Raw genomic sequence first — 25,012 nt, forward strand, 5'->3', positions numbered from 1 at the left:
TTTAACGTGCAGATGAAAAAGCATGATTTTTTCAATATTTTAAAACAATAACGATAAAGACTGTGTATAATGTGAAATGAGAGAATATACAATTTACCAGGGTGCAATATTGGCCATTATTGACTTTGCATATATATAAGTTTTTTTATTTCAATTCTACTGTTATTATTTTTTTGTGCTTTACTTGCTGCTGTGACGATGTAAATTTCTCTGCTGTGGGACAAATAAAGGTTCTTCTTATGTTGTGTTGTGTCACCTTAAGTTCAAACACAAAAACAACACAAGCATGAACTCATTAAATAAAAATCTGAGCTCAAGTCAACACATTAGAAAAGCTTGCACTAGTGAATTTTTGACATTCTGCATAAAAAAAACTTCAATGAATCAATTTTAAAATAGCTGCTAATTAATTTTCTGGCAATGGGGTAATTAACTATAGGCTTAATCCTTTCTGCGTTAGAGTGCTGGTGAGCTTCTGGAGAAAAAAATGAGTGGAGGGAACAAATAAAGAATTGAATTTATAAAGAACAGAATTTATAAAGAATTGAATTTAGTGATTTCTCCATGCACACAAATAACTTTGACAAGTAAAATCGGCGGCACGTCCCTTTAATGCTGCGCCCCGGTGTCGGGTGCAGTAAGCCGGGTTCCACCACTAGAGTTCTCCCTGTGGCTCAGCGGCGCCGCTCGGCTCTGTTTACCTCCCAGTCCAGCTGGACGCAAACCACCATCCGGAGCCTCAGCTACCCCGAGAAATACTAATGTAAGCTGCCTGGTTTTCGGTCCTCCGCGGGTTTTCTGCAGTGACGCCGTAGCAGAGGTGAGTTTGTTTTTTTTTTTATTCTGACGAAAAGGGCACACTGCGGCTGGCTTAGCTTAGTTTAGCTTAGCCTAGCCTAGCCTAGCTTAGCCTAGCTGCGGCTAGCTGCCTTTGCTACCCCGTGATGGAGGATTGTGAACATGGCGCCCACCAAAACAAACGAGCAGGTAGTCCGTTAGTTCGCTGACTGTGTTTTGCTGTTTTGTGACCGCGGACAGAGCTTTGGAAATACCAATAACCTGTTACTGCGACTGAGAATCGTTTGTATGTTCGCTGCTAGGTTTGCTCATGTTAGCTACGTAACCGTTCACTAGCATCGCTAGCAAAAACTAACTCACCACGATTGCCTGTCTGTCAGCCAACTATTCATTTGAAGCCACGGTTTGGGATTTTACGGTGTCATGTAATCTGTGCACAATATAAGCGGTGGATTTAAATTTTGTAGAAAGGTTAAATAGCTCTCTTTCTGTCTTGACAAGGTTTGGCTTAGACCTTAGTTAACGTTAGCCTGCTAACTTAAGCTAGCAGCTAAACCGAGCTTCGTGAGTAGCAGTGGCCTTCCACGGTTGTCCCTTTGTTGTTGGAGGCAGTTGTGTTTAGTTTGTTGTTTTATTATCTCATCTGTCGTGAAGCTTTGTATTCTAGTGTCATAATGCAGACATGTCGGCCTGCAGCACCGTGTCGGGTGTTGTCTTGTGTCCTGGTTGCTGCCACCTGGTTAACGGTGAACGTCTCAAACAGCACTGCTCCCTGTATGGCTGCCATAGTTCATTTGTATTATAATTAGTGGCTGTGATTGTTTATTTGGAGTAAAGTTAGGTGGTAGGACTGTCAGGTGATACATGGAGGCTCTTTGTTTGCCCCTAGGGAGGGAGGGGGGGGGGCACAGAAGCCTCTCAACCTGTGCTGTAATTGGCCTCCAGTGTGGCACACCTTGCCTAATTGATTGGGGAGCACGTTGGCGTGCACAGCCTGTCATGGTGTAGTGTGAGCTCTCTGGAGACAGGTGCAGCTTGGCAGCAGTGCACCGGGCAGAGGTGGCTGTGGCGTGTGCACGTGCACAGGCACATGGAGGAGGTACAGCTGGACTGGCCCTGCTGGACTGGCCCTGCTGCACTGGCATCATGGCACAGGTGGTCCTCGTTCACACCTTCTGCACCAGACACAGAAAAGGGGAACTTCCATTACTCATTGTCACCTCACTGCACCTTTCTCCCCTCTCTCCTTCAGCTGTTTTGTGAGTCTGTAAGTAGCTAAACTGCCACATTTAGAATTTCAGACATTTTTCTACCATCTGTGCTTTGATATTTTCAAATAATTATACTCTAACCAACAACAAAACCAATTCTTCTTTTTAAATAGATGCCACACAGTCTGTAGCAATTTTCAGATTGAGCTTCACAATGCTGCTTTAATTTTTGGAAACCGGGTGGTTCAGTTAATTTGTTGTCTGAAACTTATGAGCAGAGTATTTTATTATTATTTATTTCCCCCACAGTTTCTCTCCCTGTGGTCTTTTTCCAGTGTTTTGTTTCAATTTATAACTTGAGGATTACTTCAAGCAAGACAAATTGTGGATTTTAATCAGTAAAATATAAACAGGGAGATCTAGTAGAGACATTCATGTCATTCAGTGGAGTCCAGGTGATTATGAGTACTGTCTGTGAGCCTGTGTGTTAAAAATAATCGCATGTATTCTTGGGTGATTTAACTATTTGCTCTCAAATATTTTTTTTCTTAAATGCCTTCCCACGCCATAAGTTGCAGATCATACCCTCTAGAGAAAAGTGTGAAGATGAACATCCTTTCTCGACATCTGTCACAGCCTCTTCTTTCACAATGTGCACTTAAGCCGAGCATCTTCCCTCGTATAAAAATGCTCTGAGTATTATTATGGTTAGCTTTTGGCTGCAATATATGAAAGTGACATCCTAAGTTTCACGGATGGTTAAGAAGAGGACCGCATAAAATTGGATTTGAATTTTACAAGATATTCAGGGAAGGCCAGGACTGTGCACCACAGTAAAGAGGCAAACGGCTATTATTCCTTTGAAGGTTGAAGAGTTCTTCCTGTCAAATTCCCTCTGGCTTTTTCTGAGCTTCCATCACCACCTCATTGTTTATGATGTCCACGAGGCAAGGAGAAAAATAGTCTGAGGTATTAAAGCCATCTGCTTAATGACAACAAGGCATGCTGCGAATATCTCTGCAATACATTTCATAGGAATAAGGCTTATCTTAATGAATTTCAAAAATAGACTTTCAGCATGATTTAAAATTGTTGTCTGTAGCATAAGGTGTTGGTAGCTTTAGTTTGATTGTTGAACACCTAGGAGGTGTGGGTCACAGCAAAGTTCCTGGACTTGTTGTCATATTCATTGCATTTCCCAACAACTTCTATTTGAAGCATTGTAAAATATTGTGATTGTGGGTTCACCTAAGCTCAAATCTCATGTTTCTGTTGAACAGAGTACTTATTTTCTTATGAAAAACATAGAAACGGTGAAAGAAAAGTTTTGATTTGGGTGAGATGACGATGGTTAGTAAATTATCTGGCCGTTAGAGGTAATTAACTTTAGAAATAATGTTCAAAATGTTGAAGTAGAACTAGAAGTTTTGAATTTTTCCTTTCTTTTAGAAGAGATGAATTAGAGGGGTGGAAGGAGTTTTTCTTTCTGGTAAACCAGCAGCTCTAGACCAGTGCTCTTATTTTCACTGACCAACATGTAAACAATGGAGCAGTATCAGGTAGCCCTTAGGACACATGTTTTTTTGTTTTTTTTACTGGCAGCATTTCTGTATTCCATGGTTTTTATGGCCAAATGTGTCTGTTGTGCATTGTGGAGGATATAGTAATCAACTGTCAGACAGCTAAATCACACACCTGACCATATATATAACGGTCACATGATTTTCTTGCTCCCACACAGTGTTTGGTCTTTGTCACTGCTCACCACTGTGTTTTCGTTCTGCACGGTCAGTTGGAAGCCGAAGCTCTTTATGTCACAGGTTCCTGCTCTGCACAACCTAAACAAGTTTTCCATGTGGTTTTTCTGATCAGCTGAGCATGAATACTAAAACTTGAGCAGGCGAGATGCTTGATAAGGAGAGGTACAATAGAAAATACCCTCGACAGTGAATAGCAACCTTGAATCATGGTGCCATAAACACTTTAGTGACTACACCCCTGTTGGTAAACCTTTACAGGAAATGACACAATGCTCTGAAAGTGTTTTTCATTTGCTTCAATAAAAAGGTTTTGTTCATTTATTATGATGTCATTGACCAGGCCTTGTCAGATGAACTAAAATATACTTAGGACCCTTAATTTTTTTTTTTTGGTGTCATGTGTAAGGGACAATGACTTAAGACAAACTTCGTTTTGAGTTTTTTTTATCTCGTCTGGTCTAATGCTTATCTTTATTAAACTGTCAAATAGCGGTTGGCAATAACAACAATTGGAAATAGTATTGTTAATCGTGTACTTATGGTATATTGTTATATGTTGGAGTATGTCTGCTTACTAGAAAAAGAACAAGAGATTACAATGCTACTGTTTAAGGAGTATTTGATAGATTCATTTTAGTTTTACCTGAAATGATGATCATTTCGATTAAAGTGAAGACGACCAGTGGATGTTCAGCTTTAATATTATCAATACTTGCCCTTTGAGCTGTTCAGAGAAAGAATACTGTTACTCCAACTATACTATGAACACTTCTCTTAATACATTTCGGTTGTCTTGGCTGTAAACCTCATTAATCGTCACTCACATTCCTTCATTGCTTGCGTTACTGCCAAGAATTTAGGGTCTTGTGTTCATTTTCCTAAGGCTGTTTGTGATTTGGTATGACTGTAAAGTAAGCTTAAAGCATAGCACTACTATTATTTATTCAAGTGTCTCAACCTGTTAATTAAGCTGTAATTGGTGTGTTTCTCATCTTTTCACTCACAGAAGGAAAAACAAAAACAACTGGTGATTCATGATTTTTCTTTGTTTCCCACAGTTGTGATGAATAAGGAAGTCATGTCACGTGTGGTGAAGAAGAGGCAGGCGGACCCTAAGGTGGTCCAGTATGTGTGGGCGGCCATCGAGGTCATTCGCAACCAGAAACAGATTGCAAACATGGACAGGATCTCTAAGTAAGTTCAGCACAGATAAGACAGATGTGATGATGTGTGGCTTCCTTACGTTTACACTGGAGTACTTTTCTTAAAGTGCACGGCATACCAGGAGTTTAAAGGGACAGTTTGTTTTAATTCCAAACGTCATTTTCCACATTTGACCGTCCATGCAGGTAGCTCTCATTTTATCAGCTGAGATTTTAAAACAGCTGCCCCATGAGTTTCAATTAACCAGCTCATCAGAGTTGAGTTGCATGGGATTTGTTTATAGTTTATAAATGTTTCCATGTTTACTTTTAGAGGTAATGTCCGCTTTACTCTTGATCAGCCTTGGACTTCTTTGTGAACACTTTTTATAGGGGTTTATATTTTTGTTGTTGTTTAGCATCAAGGGACAGGACTGCTGGATGAGAGCTCTGGAAGCTCAGTTGTTTGGATATTTAGTCTTATAGAGTTTCAATAACCCACCAACCCATTTTTTAAGTATCTGTGTTGGACAGTTTCTGGTTTGGCCTGCTGTCTCGTCCTTGTGCAGGGCACCAAGGGACTTGGTGCATTCAAAGACATGCAGGTGATTCAAAGCAGTGTTGTAATACCTGGGTGGAGAATACCACTTCACACAAATATAGCCTGAATCTTTGTGGACACGGTTGGCTATGTTAATCATTACCTTTGTTGTCATGGAGTTACACCAAACTTTGGTGACCTTTTACAAAATGGTCATATATGACTTATGTGTCTCTTTCAGTGGACACGACTCACTGTGTCCATGGGTGGGAAGCTGTTGAGGGATCCTTCATGTTCATGTTCATTCTGCCTGTAGTCACTTTGATCTAATGCAGCATCAGAAGAAAAGTGAAAACTATTTTTTTCAGAGATCAAGGAGATGCCTTTGGTTATTTATTGATAGACTGATTGATTGATTGAGTGATTGCTCGTAAGGTGTTCAGTTTATAACAGAGGAAAGCAGTAAATTCTCACACTTTGATGAAGTCTGTTTGATGAACAACTTAAGTTAATAATGGCTTGTTAAAGTAGTTGCTTATTGATATCCTGTTATTGATTAGTTACAAATTATTAGTCTAATAATATCTCTACTTTGAACTGGAATCGTCATTACTGACAAGTTGTGTTTTTGGTTTTATATTTGTACTTTTTTTTTTTGTTGTTTTTGGCTCATGCTGCAAAGCTGTGACTCGGATGTTATGTTTACGGTCAAGCCCACACCAGACATTGATCAGCATCTAGACTGGCAGCTGCTGGAGTTTTCACATTCTCCAACCAATATTGACTCATTGCTATTCTTGGCATGAAGTCGGGCATCCTTCTCTGTTGAAACCTGGCCTTGATGTAGAGTCTGCAGCAGGTAGAGTTCACGATGCTTTAACCGTCATGATTTTATCCCACGTTGTTCAGAGTCTGAAAATTGATAATAGGTCATCCAGGCAGATCTCAGTCAGTCATTCCTTTCGGTCGGCGGATGGAGGAGAGACTAAATGAAACACTTAACACATACGGCAAGTTGGCGAGCACCCCGGGAGCTGGTCGTTTGCCAAATGAAAATCGACGGCGAGCGGCTGTTGTCATGGCAACAGTAAGCGGCGGCATGCAACTCGCAGCGCTCGCATCCACACCCCACTCACCTCCAGCCTATCTAGTCCCACTGTAGCTTAATTGCACCAAGCGAGCTCTGTGGCTGAGAGGGAGAGGACTTTGGTTCTGTGAAAACAGGAGAGTGAGGTGAGCGAGGCAGAGGCGAATAATTAACCACTTTCACTCAGTCAGAGGAAACTGCGATTATCTCGTACCGAAGGGTCAAAGCCACAACATTCAGGCTGTGTAAAATCAATAGTTAATAACTAATGAAACTAATTACTGATTCACAGAGATCTGCTATGTGACTCAGGAAAATTAAGGTGGCATGTTATTTATTTATTTAACTGTATTGACAAATTATACCACAGTGTGATTTTCAGTCGTACTCAATTGCTGTGATATATAAAATCTTGTAAACCCAAATTAGAAAAACAAAACATTTTACTACTAAATTTGACACTGTAGCAGAAACTTGTCTAACGCAGGCTGGAGGAAGTAAAAGCTATAGACAGAAATGTCAGTCACCTTTTCTATCTTCTGCTACACTGGTTTTAGAGTCGCGGGTTAAAGTTACCTCACAAACACGCTTTCGGCTCTGCTCTGTACGTCAGGAGTAAATACAGACTCTCACCTGATTCCCTGCTGGCATAGTCTGTTTGCTGGCTGTCTGCCACTGTGGAGGATACATGACCTTGCTGAGAGAGGTTGACTGCCAGTCAGCAGGCAGCTGCGTGGAAGAACGAAGCCATTATTTAATTTGCTTTTCCTTCCAAACTGGAAAATGTAGGAGCATGAGAGGAGATGAAAAACACTGGTTTTAATTTTAAATATAAACATCTCCTGTACTCCTAATCTGTTTACTAGGGAGCATAAATGTAATTTGGGGAATACTGGAGTTTTGTTGTGGAATATTACAGGACTGTAGAAAAAAAAAAAAAAACTATGCTTTGAGTCAATACAAGGACACAATACAAGGAGTTGTGTAAATCGATTCTGGTATCTAAAGGGTCTTGGAGCATCTCCTGACTCTTGAAAACATTTTATGACCACATCATTAAAAAATGAATGTATTTGGCTAGCAAGGAAAACTGGTTACCATCCTCAATTACCTCTCCACCTCCACCTGCCCAGGTACCTGAGCCGTGTGTTTGGCATCCACCCTAAGGAGACCGCCAGACAGCTCAGCCTGGCTGTGAAGGACGGCCTGGTGGTGGAGACCCTGACGGTCGGCTGCAAGGGCTCCAAGGCTGGCATTGAGCAGGAAGGATACTGGCTGCCTGGGGATGAGATGGTAAGTCCAGTGTCAAGTTATTAGGTTCTCACCACAACAGGAAACAGAGATTCTGTGTTGTTGGTCAACAAAAACCTCTTACTTTAGATAGTTACCTGGTGTGTTTCTCCAGCTATAACAATAGAATTCTGTTAACAACCATGTTCAGATTGCGAGCAACTGTTTTTAAGAAATCACTGTACATCCCTACCTCATTTCTTTTCAGCCAGTGGAGGGTTTAGTGAGACTCAAAAACTCACAAAGTAAATGGCTCCTATGCCATTTGGTTTCCTAGCCAGCACTAAATCTGGCAGTGCCTTAGAACGGTCAGGTTACTGCTAATGTGACACACAGCTCAAATTCCTGGCTTTTCTGGTGTCCTTCCCCTGTAATGGACCTGACAGATATGTAGTGATGAAGACACTACAGGAGATCTAACAAAAACCACAACATGAATTCTGTCAGGATATACCCAACCATCTGTCCGGTTGCTCCCAGTGTGAACACAGTGTTAACAGAGTCACAGCGTTTAGACCTAACTTTGGGCAAATATAACTATAGTCCAAGGTTTAGAAAGTGAGGTATATTTTTGTTAAATGAAGGACTTTAGTAATTATGTGTATAGAAAAACATGCGGCTAACCGCAAAAAAAAAAACCCACAGGTTTCAGTTTGTTTGTAAATGGCTTCTATCAGCTTCTGACCTACTCAGGCAGTCCTCTGCTGTGCAGCATTGTTCTATTAATGCTTTGCTCTTTTCCTGTGACGTGCTTGTGTTTATTTGCCTGTTATTTCCCTTGTTAGTTATGAACAGCAGTGCACAGTGTAGCCGTGCTTTCACTTGTCTCTTCCACAGTAGCGCTGCACAGTGTGAGTCCTTTCACAGTGTATCACCTCCGCTACCTGGGGAAAATCCTCATGTCTTATATCGACTCCAATGCACAGAGCACTTCTGCAAGTGCAAGTGGCATTAACGCGCATTTGGTGGCAGTTTTAGGCCCAGTGCTTTCTACACCGGGGCACCACCATCCTGACAGTATTAGTGTTAATGTTCTTACCCATTAAACTACAGGAGCATAATCAGTGATACAATATAGGAAAAGATTGATGTATTTTAGTTTGATTATTACCATGTCATGTGATTTGTATTAGATTAACTATATGATGGGAAAAAATAAGCTTCTTTGCCTAATTCTAGCAAAAGCTGCACTTGCTCATTGGCAAAGAAATGCCAGTTAATATTGATAGATAAGATACATTTGTCAATAAAATCTGAGCGTCAAAGCTTATTTGTTATGATTTCCAGGCTAGAAAACAAGTCAGGGAAAAAAAAAATAACTATAACGTTAATCTGTAGTGGGCTGTACTGTGTGGTGTCATCACAAAATGTTTTTATGATGGGTGGGAGGTGTTGGTCTCCTGGGACATGACACATTTGCCCAGCGGTGCTCAGGTCATTTTAAACATTACCAGCAGGAGTTTTAAACACTACTCTCTGAATCACTTGCAATCACAGGAGCCGAACGCTGAGGGAAGCAAGGTAAGGGCTGCATTGTTATTTTCAAATTCAGGTTTTGTTCCTTATTCGATCCCTTCATTTTCTCCCCTCTCAACTAATATCATTCTGTGAGAAATCAGTTCTGCCACATGCAGTGCAGTCAGGGATTTAAATGAATCTTTTTAAGCGGGCTGCAGAACAACTAAACAGAAATACAGCATGTTCTGGTTAGTGCTGTACAAAATGAAATGCCGAGCCTTTTGTGCCAGTGGTGAGAAATAGTCTTCTTTCAGTATGTAATTCTTCTGATTGAGTCTGCTCACTGCACCTTTTGAAATAAAATTATCACACAGGGTGAAAAGCAGAAAATGTAGCTGGTCTCCGTTTGGAAACCATTCTGCCTGCTGGCCTACAGCTCAATAGTAACCACACTGCCAGAAGCTGTTATTCACTTATGCTGTAAAAAGCTTCATGAAAGTCCATTGCAGCGCTGTGTCTACGTGGCCAAATTTCTTGCGGAAGTGATCAGTGATCTTGATGAAAATATGTGCTCGCTACTTATCTACAGATGTGCTGTTGCTTGATTTTTAATAAAAATAAATAAAATGCAGTCTGTCCTGGTGCAGCTCAAAGCGGTATCCAGTCCTTTGCATTTAGACACTGCTATCTGTTTTCCAATACCAACTCTAAATTACACCTTCAACCAGTAAGTGTTTGCTTAATTGAATCATGTTTTAATGTGAGATGACAAGCAATGTTGGCATCGCCGCAGGTTGGTAGCAAGCATCTGTGCGTTTGTAGTATTTTGGTCTTTGTAGTTGTAGTCCTCCTCAGAAGGGAAGTGTTCTGCTGTGTTCTTAACTTCTGTCTGGCATGCTTATTTTCTGTTCTCCATTTTTAATTGATGAGACAGGGCTGCAGTGGGAGGGAGGGAGAGTAGATGGGTAGGTGTGGTGTGTGTTATTGTGGTCTCTCTTTTTCTTTTTCTTTTTTTATTTCCTCCGTGCCTGCTGCTAGTAATACAGCCGACTGGTTCTTTCAGGTTGGCAGTCACTCACTGAACAGACTAGAGTTTTAAAGTGAGAAGCACTGAAAAGCAGGTGCTAGAGGGAGGCCGGATCTCCCTCCGCAGGTGCCTGGATTTAGTCCAGCTGGCATGTGCTGTGTCCTTGCATTGACCTCAGGAATATTTACTGCTCAAACAGATAACCACAGCATTTGCACACTTATCACAATGTTTAGAAATGGCCCGGTGAAATTCTTGAAAACAACATTTAAATGGCATAGCCCTGAAGTCAGATTGGACTAAATCAAGGTTTGCCCAAAATGATTACACGGCATAGGAATCAAAACTATAAGTCTTGCATTTTAAATGGTCTTTTAGGTTTAGTTTTTTTGTTTTTCATAGAACATTTGGATGCTTTTTTTTTTTGATGATTTGAAAGTTTGGTGGTTGAACTAATTTGAATGTGTGCATGATAATGAAGATAACGTGATGTGTTTGACGACCACAGTAACTGTAATAAAAGAGCCCAAGTGCACATTTCTGTTTAATTTACTAACACGTTGTTTTGACAGTGCTCAGTGAACCTCCATGCTCATATTTCACTTCTTTCCCTGATTTTATTTACTGTTTTTGAAACTGTTGATTGCTTTATAGGAATTTTGATAAATTTGTTTTAAATATGTGAAAGCACTGCAGAGTTGTATACATGTTTTTATTTATTTAACAGTGAACATAGGCCATTTAGTTTGAAACTAAATGCTAACAACATAAAACTTTGCTACACTATATGATGTGCTTTCATTTACAGTTTATTATATCACTGCTCCTGCGGGCATGTAATACTTGGGGAATATGTGTATTTTAATTCCAAAGTGAGTAAATTTCTATCAGCAACCTTTTCGTTTTGCATTTTTTGGCAGCTTCCTTTCTGATTTTACCTCGAATGTCTGAATAGGTCTGTGTGTTCTAAGATTTAAAAAAAAAAAAAAAAAAAAATCTGTAGAAGTTTTTGAAAGAAGCAGGAGGTGGTGCAGATCAGTCCTTGAGGTTATTAAAAGGCGTGCTGGCCCCGCTGCTCGGCCTCTCATGGGCCTCTGACATGTCCCAGCTTGACACTGACAGTGCAGAGCTGTTAACCAGAGTCTGAGAGCCGTGGGGAAAAGGTTAAAGGCCGCCAGTCTGTTGGCTGCATTAGCACCTCCTCCATCACTATCCAAGTTCCTGGCTTTTTTGGCAGCTCATAGTTGGTCTAAGTTTCTTCCTCCAGAAAAAAAGGTATTTCATGTTTGTTTTGAGAAATCTGTGATGTGAGCCCAAAGCAGATTTTTCCACTTTAGTTTTGTATTATTATTTACCCTCTAGTGTTTAGTTTTGCTGGTAAATTTGCAAGCACCAGTGTTTTTTTTTTTTTTTTAACTTTAGCATCATTTTGCTGTAAGTAGCCTTTTGAAAGTGGCCACTTGTCTTTCATCAGACAGTCCAATAGTAGGGAAGTGGCTCTTGATACTCAACAAAACACAAGGACCATCTCTGATGTGTTTTGTCGGTGAAGAAAGTGCTGACGGTCAAATCGCACAATTTCCTCCAAAGCTGCTCGGTTTCAATATGTTCCTTCCTCGTTGTCTCAGTCAGTTTCTCCATAAATGTCCAACAAATGTCCTCTCAGTGATAAAAGGGTTGTTTATTTTTTTTTTGGCACAGAGCCTAACAGTTTTAGATTATCCTTAATATACCCCAGGATTTCAGCGTGTATAGTGCATCCTGGCAGGGCCTGATTCTAAGGGTCTTTAGTGTTGCAGCAACACTGAATGTCAGAGCTGTCGCCACTCCTTTTATCCTTTATGACTATTTATGGTTGTGTTGTGGCTCCTTTCACCCCTGCATTTCCAACTGAGGCACTGTGGTTGGTCTAAATATGTGTTTTAGACAGAGAATAACCTGCTGCAGTGTGCTCTTCGGTTTTGAGATGTACCAGCATATTGTCTGTAATGAAAACTACAGGTTTATCGACCAGACTTCCTTAAAAGCTCCTAGACCTGATTATCACTGCTGTTATAAGCTAAATCCAGTCTGCTTTTTCTGCTTATACCTATAGCCCGCAGAGAAAAGATCAATGAGGTTGTTGAAGTGTTCTCCATTTTTAATTGTGATTTAATAAAAGCTAGAAAAAAAAAAAAACTAGCTTTTATTAAGTGGCATTTGGCCATGACTGACCTGCTCTCCCCTGCTGAGTTGCTGGAAGGAGCTGGACTGTTGACAGTTTGAGTAGTTGAACTTCTAGCGATTCATATTTCCATCTCGGTGCCTTTCACTTGAACCCTTTAATTATAATTAGTATACGACAGGACAACTCCAACCAGTGTGTGGTGGGATAAAAGACAAAACTGACCTTTCTGACACAAACTTTTGACTGGCACAGGATGAGGGCACAATATTACTTTACTTTTATAATTAACATTATAATAGCCAAGCTAGGGCTCTGGATTGCCTGAAATTTTTACCGTCATTAGTACAATATTTGGGTTTTTATGCGAGAAATATAAACATATTTAAAATCCATTCTCAAATGTTTTTGTTCATTTATCTGAATCTTTCCTTATGAAATAGCCTTAATACGACCATTTTTGATGACATTCAGAAACTCTAAAAAAAATAATAAAGGAAGAAAAGCAAGACTGTGAATCAAGAACCTATTTGGTTTGGTCTGATATATTTATGTTATTGGTTTGATACCTGAACCCGAGAAGCAGCAGACCTTTTGAAATGTCCTAGAGCTGTTTGGTTTCAGCTGAAGTGCAAAGTGATGATAAATGTGTTTTGCAGGAGAAGCTGTAACGAAATACAAATGTATGTAGGTCATACACACAATAATACATTTGTTTTAACGGTGGTTCAAACCCATATGTAGCTACACAAATGTGCTTAAGGATGTACAGGAGCATTGCACGTTCATAAACATGTCTGTGATACAGACTCAACATTATTTTCATACAGGGGGAGATTTTTATTTTTGTCTTTTTCCTCGACTGAGATCATTTTAGCTGGTCTACAGTTTGAATTAGTCACCTCTTGGCACCGTGGTTTGAACCATCAGCCAGTGTCCTTGGCCAGTGTGTCTGCATTAGTTTTACAAAAACCACTGTGGTGTCTCGCTCTGCCTTTATCGAGGATTGAGACACTATAATAACATTTAGGAGGAAAGTTGGCTTTTCAGTTTGTTCAAGGACAATGTGAAAGTTCTTAAATTGAATTTGCATGTAGAGTGTTTCGTGTAGAATCTGAATGAAATGGCATATTTTGAAGCTGCTGGTGAAATACATTGGGGAATGTGAGTGTGCCTAGATTAAACAATCATCTTCTCATATCTGCAGCTATTCAGTCGCCCGAGTTTGAAGTTATTCACACATATCTTTGTTTTTGAATCATAGCATTTAGAAAGAAGGGAAAGTTTAGTTAACCCTGCAGGATATTCAGTCTCTTTTTTTTTTTTTATTTAGCTTTCATACAAAGAGGTGCTCTTTTTTTTTTCTAAGACAAATCAGTTTCAAATGCATCACAAATTCAAAACAGATTCGTGTTCACAGAAGAATTAAAGCGTCAAAACAACAAGAGGAACAGAGCAATAGAAAATGACTTTTCAAATACAGTTCAGATCAGTTTTGTGTCATTGAGGGAGGAGGTTGAGTTCACTTACGTAGGATCAAACCAGACACCTTCAGTAATAAAGTGGTGTCTGAGACACGCTCTGTGCCCTGACACCCAAAGGTATGATCATAACACATCTCTAAATCTGAGAGCTCCACTGTCTTTAACCGCTTCTCGATGGAGAAAGTTGTTTCCTCCCCTGCTTTGGTTGCGGGTTGGAGGGGGGGGTCACCCAAACTTGTGCTCTGCTGTGTCTTCCCTGCAGGACTGGGAGACGGAGAGCCATGACTGGTACTGCTTCGAGTGTCACCTACCGGGTGACGTCCTCACGTGCGACAACTGCTTCCGTGTCTACCATCTCAAATGCCTGTCAGAGGAGTACAAGCCCCGAGACGGAGGATCGCACTGGCAGTGTGTTGTCTGCAGGGTGGGTGCTCATGAGTCTCTTTTGTGTGTGTGTGTGTGTGTGTGTGTGTGTGTATTTATCATAATATATATATATATATATATATATATATATATATATAATAACAAATAAGCATGTTAGGCTGAGTGATAGTTGAAGCTGCAGCTCAGCAGTCTCCTCTTGGGCTTTGGATGTAGTTATTTTATGCCTCTGCCTCTCTAGTCCTCCTGCACTGCAGTGATACTAATCCAGTGTCTACAGAGACATAAAAATAGATTTCTCCATCAGAGTCGCTGTGTTAACTGTGTTTTATTCACTTACCCCAATAAAAGGCTGTAGTCTTGTATTTAAATGGTTTTTTTTTTTTAGTACATTGCTCTTCTGTAATTGGCCATTATGAATGAGTATTAAATGCACTTGTGTCTGTGTAGTCAAGCGTTTGGGTTGAAGATCGAGAACCTGCTGTGATTCTAAACCTTCCCCCATCCACACGATTTGTTCTTCTCCCTGCAGGGCAGTAAAAAGAAGAACCTGAACAAACAGGAGATGTGTAAATACCTGCGCTTCATCGTCCAGCGTATGAAGGAGAGGGTGAGAACAATATATATACATTTTATTTCTGCTGTTTCACACACTGCCTCCCTTTTTTTTTACTGAGCATTTTACCCAGCTCTGCTTTTAAAGCAGGTTAAGGTTTTATTTTAACATTTATGTGGTAGATTTTTGATATTTTCTGTTTGGGACATCTAGTTTATTTCCAGGGAAATGAGTTGGGGGGGGGGGGGGGGGGGGGGACTTGAAGGTTGTAATTCTCCACTTAAACAATCTGTGGTTAAGGCCTCTGTTGTGCTCTTTTTAAATATTTAAATGTCATAACTAGCCACAATAATCCTCATTCCTCTCAAATTAGGTAAAACGTTCTCTTCATTCCACCCTCCCTCTGTCATCTTCTCCGTCCCTTCTTTAATCCTTCACTCAGTCCCTACTTTTGTTCTCCAACGTCGACCCTGTTCTCTGCTTAATAAAAGGAATGTTGAACCTCAATCCCATTGTTTACCTTCCACGTTCCTGCTGCACCTTTAGGGCTCCCATGATTCCTTGCTTCATTACTTCATCTCTTCCGTCTTGCACAGAACTCGTCTTCTCTGTAAAGTGGTGTTAAATCATTATACCTGCTCTGTGTTACAGGCAGTGGACCTGAACAAGAAAGGCAAAGACACTAAACATCCCATGTACAGACGTCTGATCCACACTGCGCTGGATGTCTCCAACATCCAAGAGGTGACAGTGAAAACTTTTAAGTTTCTTTTCTTCACCTGGACACACAGACATATTTTATCATATATAGATTTAACCATATAGGAATTATCTGCCACTGCCTACTGTTTGTCCAAGTCTTGACTTTTGTAATACTGGATGCATGTTAGCAGACCTGTCAGCATAATTTCACACAGCCAATTTAAATGTACTATGCTTTTTGATCATATGTTGTTTTTTTGGTTTTTTTTGAGGGTCAGAAACTCTATTTTTTCCCCTCATGGTAACAAAACATGTTATAACCCCTGCAGATTTAGCTTAACAATATGCTTTCAGTGCTAACTGAGTTGGAAAGACTGACTGTAAACAGAGACCAGTTGCCTGACTTTGCCTTATATTATCTGATGCTGACAACATGGAACATCTATTTTTCCAAAACAAACTTCCAGAAGCTCAATTTCTAGAAAACAATTCTCATCTTTGAGCCACATTTCAACCAGGCACTTCATTTAGAGTTTCTCTTTTCTACCAACACTGGTTTTAGTTTGGTTTGGTAGAGATTGTGTGTTAGTGTTAGGTCAGCAGGACTCTGCTGTGCTGTGGTCAGTGGTGCATCACACCCAGCCACTGCCAGACACACTGGATCTCTGCCCTGTGTTGTGTGTTGTGTGTTGTGTGTTGTGTGTTGTGTGTTGTGTGTTGTGTGTTGTGTGTTGTGTGTTGTGTGTTGTGTGTGTGTGTGTGTGTGTGTGTGGCTTTTAGGGCTTTTAAGTACATTGCCCTCTCCTGGAGCACTTTGCATGTCGGTCACTAAACACACAAACATCCAGCACGTGAACACACCTCTTTCTACTTGTTTTCTTTCTTTGACCACTTTATTTCCCCCTCTCTCAGAACCTGTCTGAAGGAAAGTACAAAAGCTTCGAGGAGTTCAAAGCAGACGCACAGCTGATTGTTCACAACACTGCCATCCTGTATGGAGGTGGGTCAGGGTTTGACAGCTTGGAATATATTACCACGCATATGTTCCCACTGTCCTACCAAGCTTGGTGCTCAGGACGCTTTCTTTCAAACTTTATGTGGAGAAATACGATATAAAACATTTTGAGACGTTTAAACACAGGTAGCTGTGAAAGAGCTCTGTTGTGTCAGTGCCATGAAATGGAAAAGGTTTGAGTTGATTAAATTATGAGGAAAAAGTCAAAGGATGCCAGCTCTCTGTGCTTAACACCGAGTACTCTGAACATACTGTGTACAAAGAAAATATTGAGGTTCACAAACCAGGCCACACTTAATTGTTGAATTTTAAGGACTTTGACAGAAATGTTTTAGTTCATGGGAATCCTCTGACTTGTCATAGTTCATTTAAAGTGACTGTCTGGTTCTTGACGACTTCTTTGCTGAGTGATGTTGGGTTTTTGTTTGTTGCAGTTCACAGTGACCAGGCGGAGATTGCGCGGCTGCTCTTCAGCGACACGTGCCACGAGGTACCGTTGTTTTATCTTTTCTCTCAACAGTTCAGGCCTCTGAGATTTAGTTTATACCTTAGGAGCTTACTGATGTTTTTTATTGTGGATTTCAGAATGTTCTTGACTATTGTACCTTAAACCTTTTCTGCTGAACCCTTCTCTCTTTCTTTTGCAGTTGAATGAGTTGTTGTTGTGTAAGAACTGTTTCTACCTGTCGAACGCCCGGCCAGACAACTGGTTCTGCTACCCCTGTGTGAGTACAACCAAATCCTCTGTACCAGGGGCAACTTCAGCTTCTCAGAAACAAACTGTATTTCTGAACTGATGCAGCAACATACAGTTGGACTTTTGCACACCCCAGTATTGGTGCTAGTCTGACAAGAAATTTACATCTTGGGTTTTGAAAAACTGCTACTGACAATTTTCTCTTTATTTTTTAAGGTTTTTAGGCCAAAATAACTGATACACACACACTTGACTGATTCAGGAGAATGAATGTGGTTCTCAGATATTATAAATAGAAAAGGGTGTTCTATGAAAGAAACTCTGCCCAGTGAATGTAATTTTAGCCAACCCACCACACAATAACCTGATTTTCTGTTTGTTAGAAATGCACCACTAGGTTGCACCTTCTGATTAGTTTCCTTTTGTGTGTGTTTCCCTGCAGAGCCCCAACCATGACTTGGTCTGGGCCAAGATGAAAGGCTTTGGCTACTGGCCAGCCAAAGTCCTTCAAAGGGAGGATAACCAGGTGGACGTACGCTTCTTTGGACACCAGCACCAGAGGTCAGCTGCAAGACTGCAACAGTACACAGTGTCATGTTTGTGTTTGATCGGGTCTGGCAGTTTAGCAGCACCAAGTTCACGCTGCTTGTGTCGCTGCATGTGACTCTAAAATGAAGAAAACTAAATTTCATTTCTTTAATAATAATTAAAACTAAACTAAAATATATGTGAAGTAAAAATATTGCTGTGTTGCCTGTTAAATCTCTGTCCCCAGAGCGTGGATCCCCTCAGACAACATCCAGGACATCAAGGTGAGCGTCCAGCAGCTGCAGGTGAAGCGCAGCAACGGCTGGAAGAAGGCATGCGAGGAGCTGGAGGTCTACCAGCGCTTCCTGAGGGAGGGACGCTACTGGAAAACAAAGATGGAGGACGCCAGCCCGCCACACCAGCATCACCTACAGAGCCAGAGCCAGCGGCAGCAGCAGCAGCAGCAGCAGCAGGAGGAGGAGGGCAGCAGCAGGACGGACAGACTGGAGAGGACGGACGAGGCAGAGTCTAGCATCTCTTCCACCAGCAACGAGCAGGTCCGACATGTAAGTGGGTCACAACTAGACACCGATGAGCTACAGCTGTTTGGGGGTTTCACTTTCTTTTCTTTTTTAGATTTAAATGCTTCTTTTTCCTTTCACTCACTACATCTAACTCAAACATCTGATTACTTAAAACGGTCAATAATCTAAAGACATGCCTTTGTCATTTTATTGTCCTGATCATGATAGTTGGTATAAGCAGAAAAGCAAAAAGCAATTTTTCCAGTTCAGCTTGTGTTCACCTGTCAGCCGTCCCCCAACCCTCAGGTCTTTTCAGACGCAGCTTAGAAACGTAACCTTGCATGTGTGCTCGTTAGTGCTCGGTCTGTGTCGTGTCTCCTTATTTATGTAATGTTTAGTTTTTTCTTTAAGCATGAACACTAACCCCACCTCAGCAGTTTGTTGGTGTAAAACTCTCAGTGAAGCTAAAGTCAGTTTTCCCCAGAAATTGTCCTAAAATCAACGGATAGTGCCATCTGGTGGATGGACTGTGACATTTCTCAATTTTATTTAACTACAATTGTAGTTTTGTCAGTGTCATATCAAACTACACTAATTAAACTGATAAAAGGAGCGTAATTAAAAAGGTTTGGGGGAACAATTACGCACAACATGAAATCAAACGTTATTAGACTCTGAGATCATGTGTGGTCAGAACATAATGTACTTTTTTTTTTTTTTTTTAAGTCTTGTGTAGGCTGTTGTGTTTTTTATGTGGCTCTGTATTTAATTCATGCATTATTCATAGCACTTGGTTACAAGGACGTTTTTAATTTACTATTGTTTTCCCTTGACAACAGTTGAAATAGACTTTGGTCTAAGACTTTGGCAGTAAATCACATCCTTCATAAACACAGTCAGTCTCTTCCTTCTGTGACTGTTTACAGTGTAAAAAAGCAAGAGAGAGAGAGAGAATGGTTTTGATTATTGTCCATGTCGCACTTGACCCAGTTTTCTATCTATATTGCAGTATTAGCATAAAGGCAGCTGGAACAACGAGATATTCAACATATTTCATATTTTCCTTTTGTTTTCTCCAGCTCAAAAGCAGCCAGGAGCCCAAGGCAAAGAAAAGCCGCCGCACTCCGATAGTCGAGCCCAAAGAGGAAGTCAGTGTAAGTGCAAACGTGGTCAGTATTTCTTAGCTCTTCTATACATTTGTCATCATATTGATTTATTGCTTGACTGGCACAGTATTGGCCAACTGAGAACATGAACGTTTTGCACTAGTGATTTTGATGAATCTTGAAGTGATAAGAAGTAGCTGCAGAAAACAGGTTGGAAAACAGCCTCAGTTCTCATGTTACAGTGTTACAGCAACTGTTCAATATTCTGCTTCGGTGTTGAGAGGAAGAGGAGAATGGATTTGACTTGAACTGTTTAACATTCTGCACACAACAAAATCTGAAAATACGGACGACAACAAGCTGTGATACCTGCCATAGAGACAAAATCTGACCAACAATTAAAACAATAATTAGTTGAAACAAAAAGGGCTTTTAAGTTTGGTCTGTGGTGTTAACAGCTTAAAATGTGTTTAATTGACTGAAAAGACACATCGAGACAAAACCCCAGAGAAATGATATGTTTGAAAATTATATTTATATCAAAATGTTGTACATGCAGAGATCTTCGCCCGTCAGTGCCTCAGTCTCGTCTCCTCCTGTCCTCTCATCTCCTCCAGGATCCAGAGCCCGAGATGGAGGCGGTCAGCTCCAGCCAGGAGATCCCGGTGTCCTCGGCGCCCCAGCAGCCCGAGAAGTTGTCGGTGTCCACGCAGACCAAGAAGGCGAGCGGCGCGTCGCCACGCACGCTGCACCGCGGCACGCAGACCAACAGCGACGGTGCCTGTCAGAATATGTGCCATGAGAAATACACCAAGGTCTTCAACGACGTCAAGGAAATGATGAAGGCCGACAACAAGAGAGAGACGGAGAGGGTCGTCCGAGAAGCTCTTGAAAAGGTGGGTTGTGCGTCTTCGTACGTGTCATACTTCCCTCCTTGGACTCTTCAGAGTTTGAGAACATTAGAGCCTCGGTTTTAAAGCCGGTATCTCATCCGTCTGTGCCATCAGCTCCGTGCAGAGATGGAGGAGGAGAAGCGTCAGGCGGTCAGTAAGGCGGTGGCTGGAGCTCAGGCCGAGATGGAGAGGAAGTGTAAGCAGGTGAAGGAGAAGTGTAAGGAGGAGCTGGTGGAGGAGGTGAAGAAACTGGTGGCTCAACACAAACAGCTCATCTCACAGACCAAGAAGAAGCAGTGGGTGAGTTCTGGATCAGCTGCAGCGTCTCAGCAGACACTCTGAACCTGTTTTATCTTCCTCCCCGTAAGAAAATGCTGATTCATCCAGAAATAGACTGGGTCTGTTAAGCACAGTCCAAAAACTAACCCTGCAGTGTTGATGATGGTACCCGAATTAGGTTTTAGGTCTTTTAGATCCAGTCACCGTGTCCCTCTGCACATTTGGACTAAAGATGATGTTAAATTAAACAGATGATATATTAGTTATTGTTACCTTGTTCCCTGTGTGTTGCTGTTGTTGTGGTTTAGTCCCCTGACCTCACTTTGTCTGTTTGTGTTGTTCCCAGTGTTATAACTGTGAGGAGGAGGCCATGTACCACTGCTGCTGGAACACCTCGTACTGCTCCATCAAGTGTCAGCAGGAGCACTGGCACGCCGACCACAAACGAACCTGCCGCAGGAAGAGATGAACAAGCCCCGCCCCCGCTGACCTTACACAGCACGCCATTGGCTCTTGCCCTCTCTTTATCCTGTCAGTGTCTACAACACACACACACACACACACACACACACACACGTATGTATCTCCCTTCTGCTTTTTCCACTTGCCTTCCTGAAAACTTTGTGGACCCGGCGTTTTCTGCGTGAAAAGAGCAATTTCTTCCTTTTTTTTGTTTCTTTTTTTGTTTCTTTTAATTATTTAATGCACCCATTAATTTTTCTTTCTATATATTAGTTTATTTTCTGTCTGAATTGTGAACAGGTTGCTCCAGAGCATGGTTCGAATGCAGAGTTATGGTATGATTTTTGTTTTTCTTTACTGAAGTGCTGATTTTGGACTGTCAGAGAATGTGTTTATTTAAGTGTGTAGTAACAGATGAGCATTAACTGAAAACATTTTATTACCAGAATTTTTTAAAAGAATCACTTTTCTTACTGTAAATGCAACGACACACAGCATCGATCTTAGAGCGAATACACGCCGCAAGCACTATCGCAGCATCGAACTGGCTCTGCTTTTCATAGAGAAAACCTGTTTTAAACGTCGTCCAAAACCTGCGTCAGATACCGACACGTGGTCGACGTGACTCACGGACGTCGACGTGTTTTGTCTTTTCATGGAGCTATTGCGATAGAAAGCACCTTCTTTCATTTCTACCTAAAATCTTATTACCCCCGAGTCATGTATTGGGAACAGGGTCACGAGGTCGGCCTTTTAAAAACGCCGACAAAACAAATCTTCCATGCGATGATACGATTAGGATGAATAATAATATTATGCACATTTTGGGATCTTTTTTGAATAGAATCATTTTTAGGTCAAATATTTAGGAAAAAATGAGATTTTTTCCATTTGTTCTTAATTGGGGAAACGTGTAGCAGTCCCTCCTGAGCCACTTCCACGATTTGACAGCTATTCCACCTCTTTTGCACATTTTCATTTTCTCAGCAACACAAATGCTTGTATTATTGCCAAAAACACTTTTGTTGAATCTTCCTTAGAAGATCCGGTCAGTTTTCCCTCCCGTTTTCCTATAACCTTAAAAAAAAAAAAAAAAAAAAAAAAAAGTGTATATCTTTCCAAACGTTGTTAGTGTCATTTTTATAGACGTACACTCGAAATTTATCCTCCTCTTTTTCTTTTTTATCCTCAAGTGACTCGCTGTGACACTCTTTCACTGCTTATGCTGTAGTTGGTGGTCAGTGCCTGTTTATCTTTGGTTTTTCATCGTCTGACTCCCAGTGAGGCCTCTTGCATGTTGATAGTCTCATAGTTTTTTTATTTTTTATTTTTTTTTCATCATGAATTACGGTAAAATTAAAAGAGAAGACCAGAAGCCGCTGCTGCCTCCTGGGCAGTAACGTCAGATGGACCAATATAAAACAATATGCAAACGTAATGATCCAATGAATCTTTTTGTTTTTGTTTGTTTCCTTTGTGCTGGATGTCGAGTGTTGAAGGTATATGAATATTTTGTTTTTGTTTTGACTTGGCAATAAAATTGCCTTTTTTCTTTTGTTGACGCTTTGAAAGTTTGTTTCCTCAGTTATGACGCTCGACTGAACGGAGGAAAATATTTCTCTCATTCTGTATTATTATTATTATTATTATTATTCTTTTTTGCTGGTTATCATTTAGTCCTTCTGTTAATATGTGGAAAAACAATACCATAAATTCTCAAATAGTGGGCAGGACCTTCAGTAACTTTAATTAAAGACAGGCTTTTACTTCTAAAACATGAAGTCCTGTTGCTTCCTGTTGCTTTGAATGAAACTCAGCACTCAGTCAAGGTGGTGTGTTGTACCATAAACAAATTATATATGTTTTTTACTGTATATTAATGTTTTTGCTAAACTTTTCTTGCGATACATGAGCCGAAGAACATCTGAGGCAAAACGACACATTTACTTTTTTTAAATATCTTGGTGCAGCTTGACTCGTCCTAGTGTTTCAACCTGAATCCAGTGTGTGTAATATACTGATGTTGGTGTACTCTTTTACAGATGGTATACTAGAAATCACTGATCTAACAGGTTTACACCAACACAAATCAGATTAAAACGTGACTTTTTTTAAATGTTAGACCAAAACAAAGTTGAATTCTGCTCAGAGTTGGTTTGGGAAGTGGAGTTGTGATGCAGCTACTATCTGTTCTCTTTACCCACAAGGCTTTTATTGTGAAATATGTTCATGATGTTGAGTTTCATTAACAGCAGATTGAGGGATAAAGCTGTTTGGTTTTTTTTGTTTTTTTTTTAACCCGTTGTTTCTTATTGTCAACAAACCCCATGAAAAGACCATCAGCACTTACTGTGTGTAAATCCAAGCACAAATATGTAGCTTCTTTTTTAAGGTTCGTTCATTTCAGTGTGTTTTTTTTATCAAACAGGAGGGAAAAGTGTTTGTGCTGATGAAGGAACAAGTCACCCACGTGTTTTTAACAGATCTTAGTGCAGCTCTGTCACACAGTAAATGGGTTTGGCCTTTTCATGGGATTTAGCTACTAAAAGAGCAAACAACAGCCTGCTATTAAGGACTTTACGGTAACTGTTCCAGGCTTTGCATCACTTCAAAATATGTTTTAGTCCAGGTACTGTTTGACTTCCTGTCCATTGTGCAGTTGATTTAATTCTCCAGTTCTTGTTATTAACATTTTATTTCTGGAAAAAGCTTCTTTCTTGAATTTCTTGTATTTGATCCCAGTTCTGCAGGTTTTAAGCTAATTTCTGTCCACCGTCATTGCACTACATGTAAATAAAACGTCCTGTCGTTATCTCCGCCTTCATGTAATATGTACATTGTAAAGGATTTTAGAAAAAATGGAGTTCAGCTGTCCCCCCCCCCCCCGTGTTCATGGCGATCTGAATGACTGTTAGTTTTGTACAATGTACAACTGTTTTCATATCGAGCTCTGAGCTTTGTCATTTTCATTTCCTGCGTGTGTTTCAGGTTTGTTTTGTTTTTTTATTATTATTATTATAATAAACACCCTGAAGCACCGTCAGTGTATCCAGACATTCCATCCAATAAATGCATGTTTTCCTGAACGGACACGCTTGTTGATGATGACGTGTTTTATGTTGTGTACATGTGACGTGTGCGCGGCCGCGGCTTCTCTTTATTCGACTCTTTTTATATTCGTCCATCCAGCCGTAAAGTTTCATTGTGAAAAGCTTTTTTTTTTGTTTGTTTTTTTTATTTTTTGTTTTTTTCCTCTGTGGAAGAAAAGTTTATCATTCCAGTTTGGGTCTTTAGCTGCATGAGTACAGGTGTGTGAATCTCCAGCTACTCTTTGTTTTTTTTTGTTTTTCTTCCTTCCCCCGTGTAAAAAAGACAGAGTTGCACTCCCTCAGAGTTACGCAATACGACAATGATGAGTTTTTCTTTCTTTTCTGGAGCTTCAGTCAAGCTACTTCACATCTTTGTGTAAAATTATTATGTTTTCACCCATGTTCTCATGCTCTTATTCCAGTTTCAGTACACAATACTAATGTGAGTACTAGTTGAAATCCTACTTGTACTTCAACAGAGTATTTCGGTGCTTTTTGCTGGAATAAAGTCGCTGTAACACCTCCTGTGTTCACACCTCCTGTAGGTCATGTATTTCTGTTCTGTCCATATGTAAACTATTAATCGTGATTTAACATTTTCTAAGCTCCTTACATTTTTTTTAATGCTTTAGCTAGCAATATGTATATAAATATATTCTATGTGCTAACATGGAGGAAATAAATGTATCAACAAGTTCCTGTGCTTCCACTTTTCTGTTTTTGTTTTGCTGATTTTTTTTTTTTTTTTTTTTTTTTTTTTTTTTGTTATAAAAATGGAAAAGAGAGAAAAAAGCCTGAGGATGTGGTTTCTGTGT

The 25,012-nt window shown here is 40.4% G+C and overlaps 1 protein-coding gene across 5 annotated transcripts; it reads left to right on the forward strand.

The window, feature by feature from the left end:
- The first annotated feature begins 666 nt into the window (after window positions 1-666).
- zmynd11 (zinc finger, MYND-type containing 11) lies at window positions 667-24,894 on the forward strand. Of its 5 annotated transcripts, none has more exons than XM_026313976.1 (16): window positions 667-820; window positions 4,828-4,963; window positions 7,673-7,832; window positions 9,327-9,350; window positions 14,225-14,386; window positions 14,879-14,956; window positions 15,554-15,646; window positions 16,517-16,604; window positions 17,054-17,109; window positions 17,267-17,344; window positions 17,759-17,877; window positions 18,092-18,410; window positions 19,448-19,537; window positions 20,092-20,370; window positions 20,482-20,667; window positions 20,993-24,894. In XM_026313976.1, the coding sequence occupies exons 2-16, from the start codon at window positions 4,833-4,835 to the stop codon at window positions 21,113-21,115; spliced, it is 1,986 nt and encodes a 661-aa protein (XP_026169761.1). In that variant the 5' UTR covers window positions 667-820; window positions 4,828-4,832; the 3' UTR covers window positions 21,116-24,894. The 5 variants fall into 5 exon arrangements, with proteins under 5 accessions (XP_026169761.1, XP_026169762.1, XP_026169758.1 ...); XM_026313973.1 differs by lacking the exon at window positions 667-820 and adding an exon at window positions 853-987; XM_026313974.1 differs by lacking the exon at window positions 667-820 and adding an exon at window positions 853-987 and having other exon boundaries at window positions 19,448-19,522.
- The last annotated feature ends 118 nt before the right edge of the window (window positions 24,895-25,012 follow it).

The sequence above is a fragment of the Mastacembelus armatus genome, chromosome 17, assembly GCF_900324485.2.
Source record: "Mastacembelus armatus chromosome 17, fMasArm1.2, whole genome shotgun sequence".
NCBI classification, from domain to species: Eukaryota; Metazoa; Chordata; class Actinopteri; order Synbranchiformes; family Mastacembelidae; genus Mastacembelus; species Mastacembelus armatus.

Coding starts and splice junctions, on each gene's coding strand:
- zmynd11 (XM_026313973.1), top strand. CDS start 945: ATGGAGGATTGTGAACATGGCGCCCACCAAAACAAACGAGCAG. Junction 9,351..14,224: donor CGAACGCTGAGGGAAGCAAG/GTAAGGGCTGCA, acceptor TCTTCCCTGCAG/GACTGGGAGACGGAGAGCCA. Junction 20,371..20,481: donor TCCGAGAAGCTCTTGAAAAG/GTGGGTTGTGCG, acceptor CTGTGCCATCAG/CTCCGTGCAGAGATGGAGGA.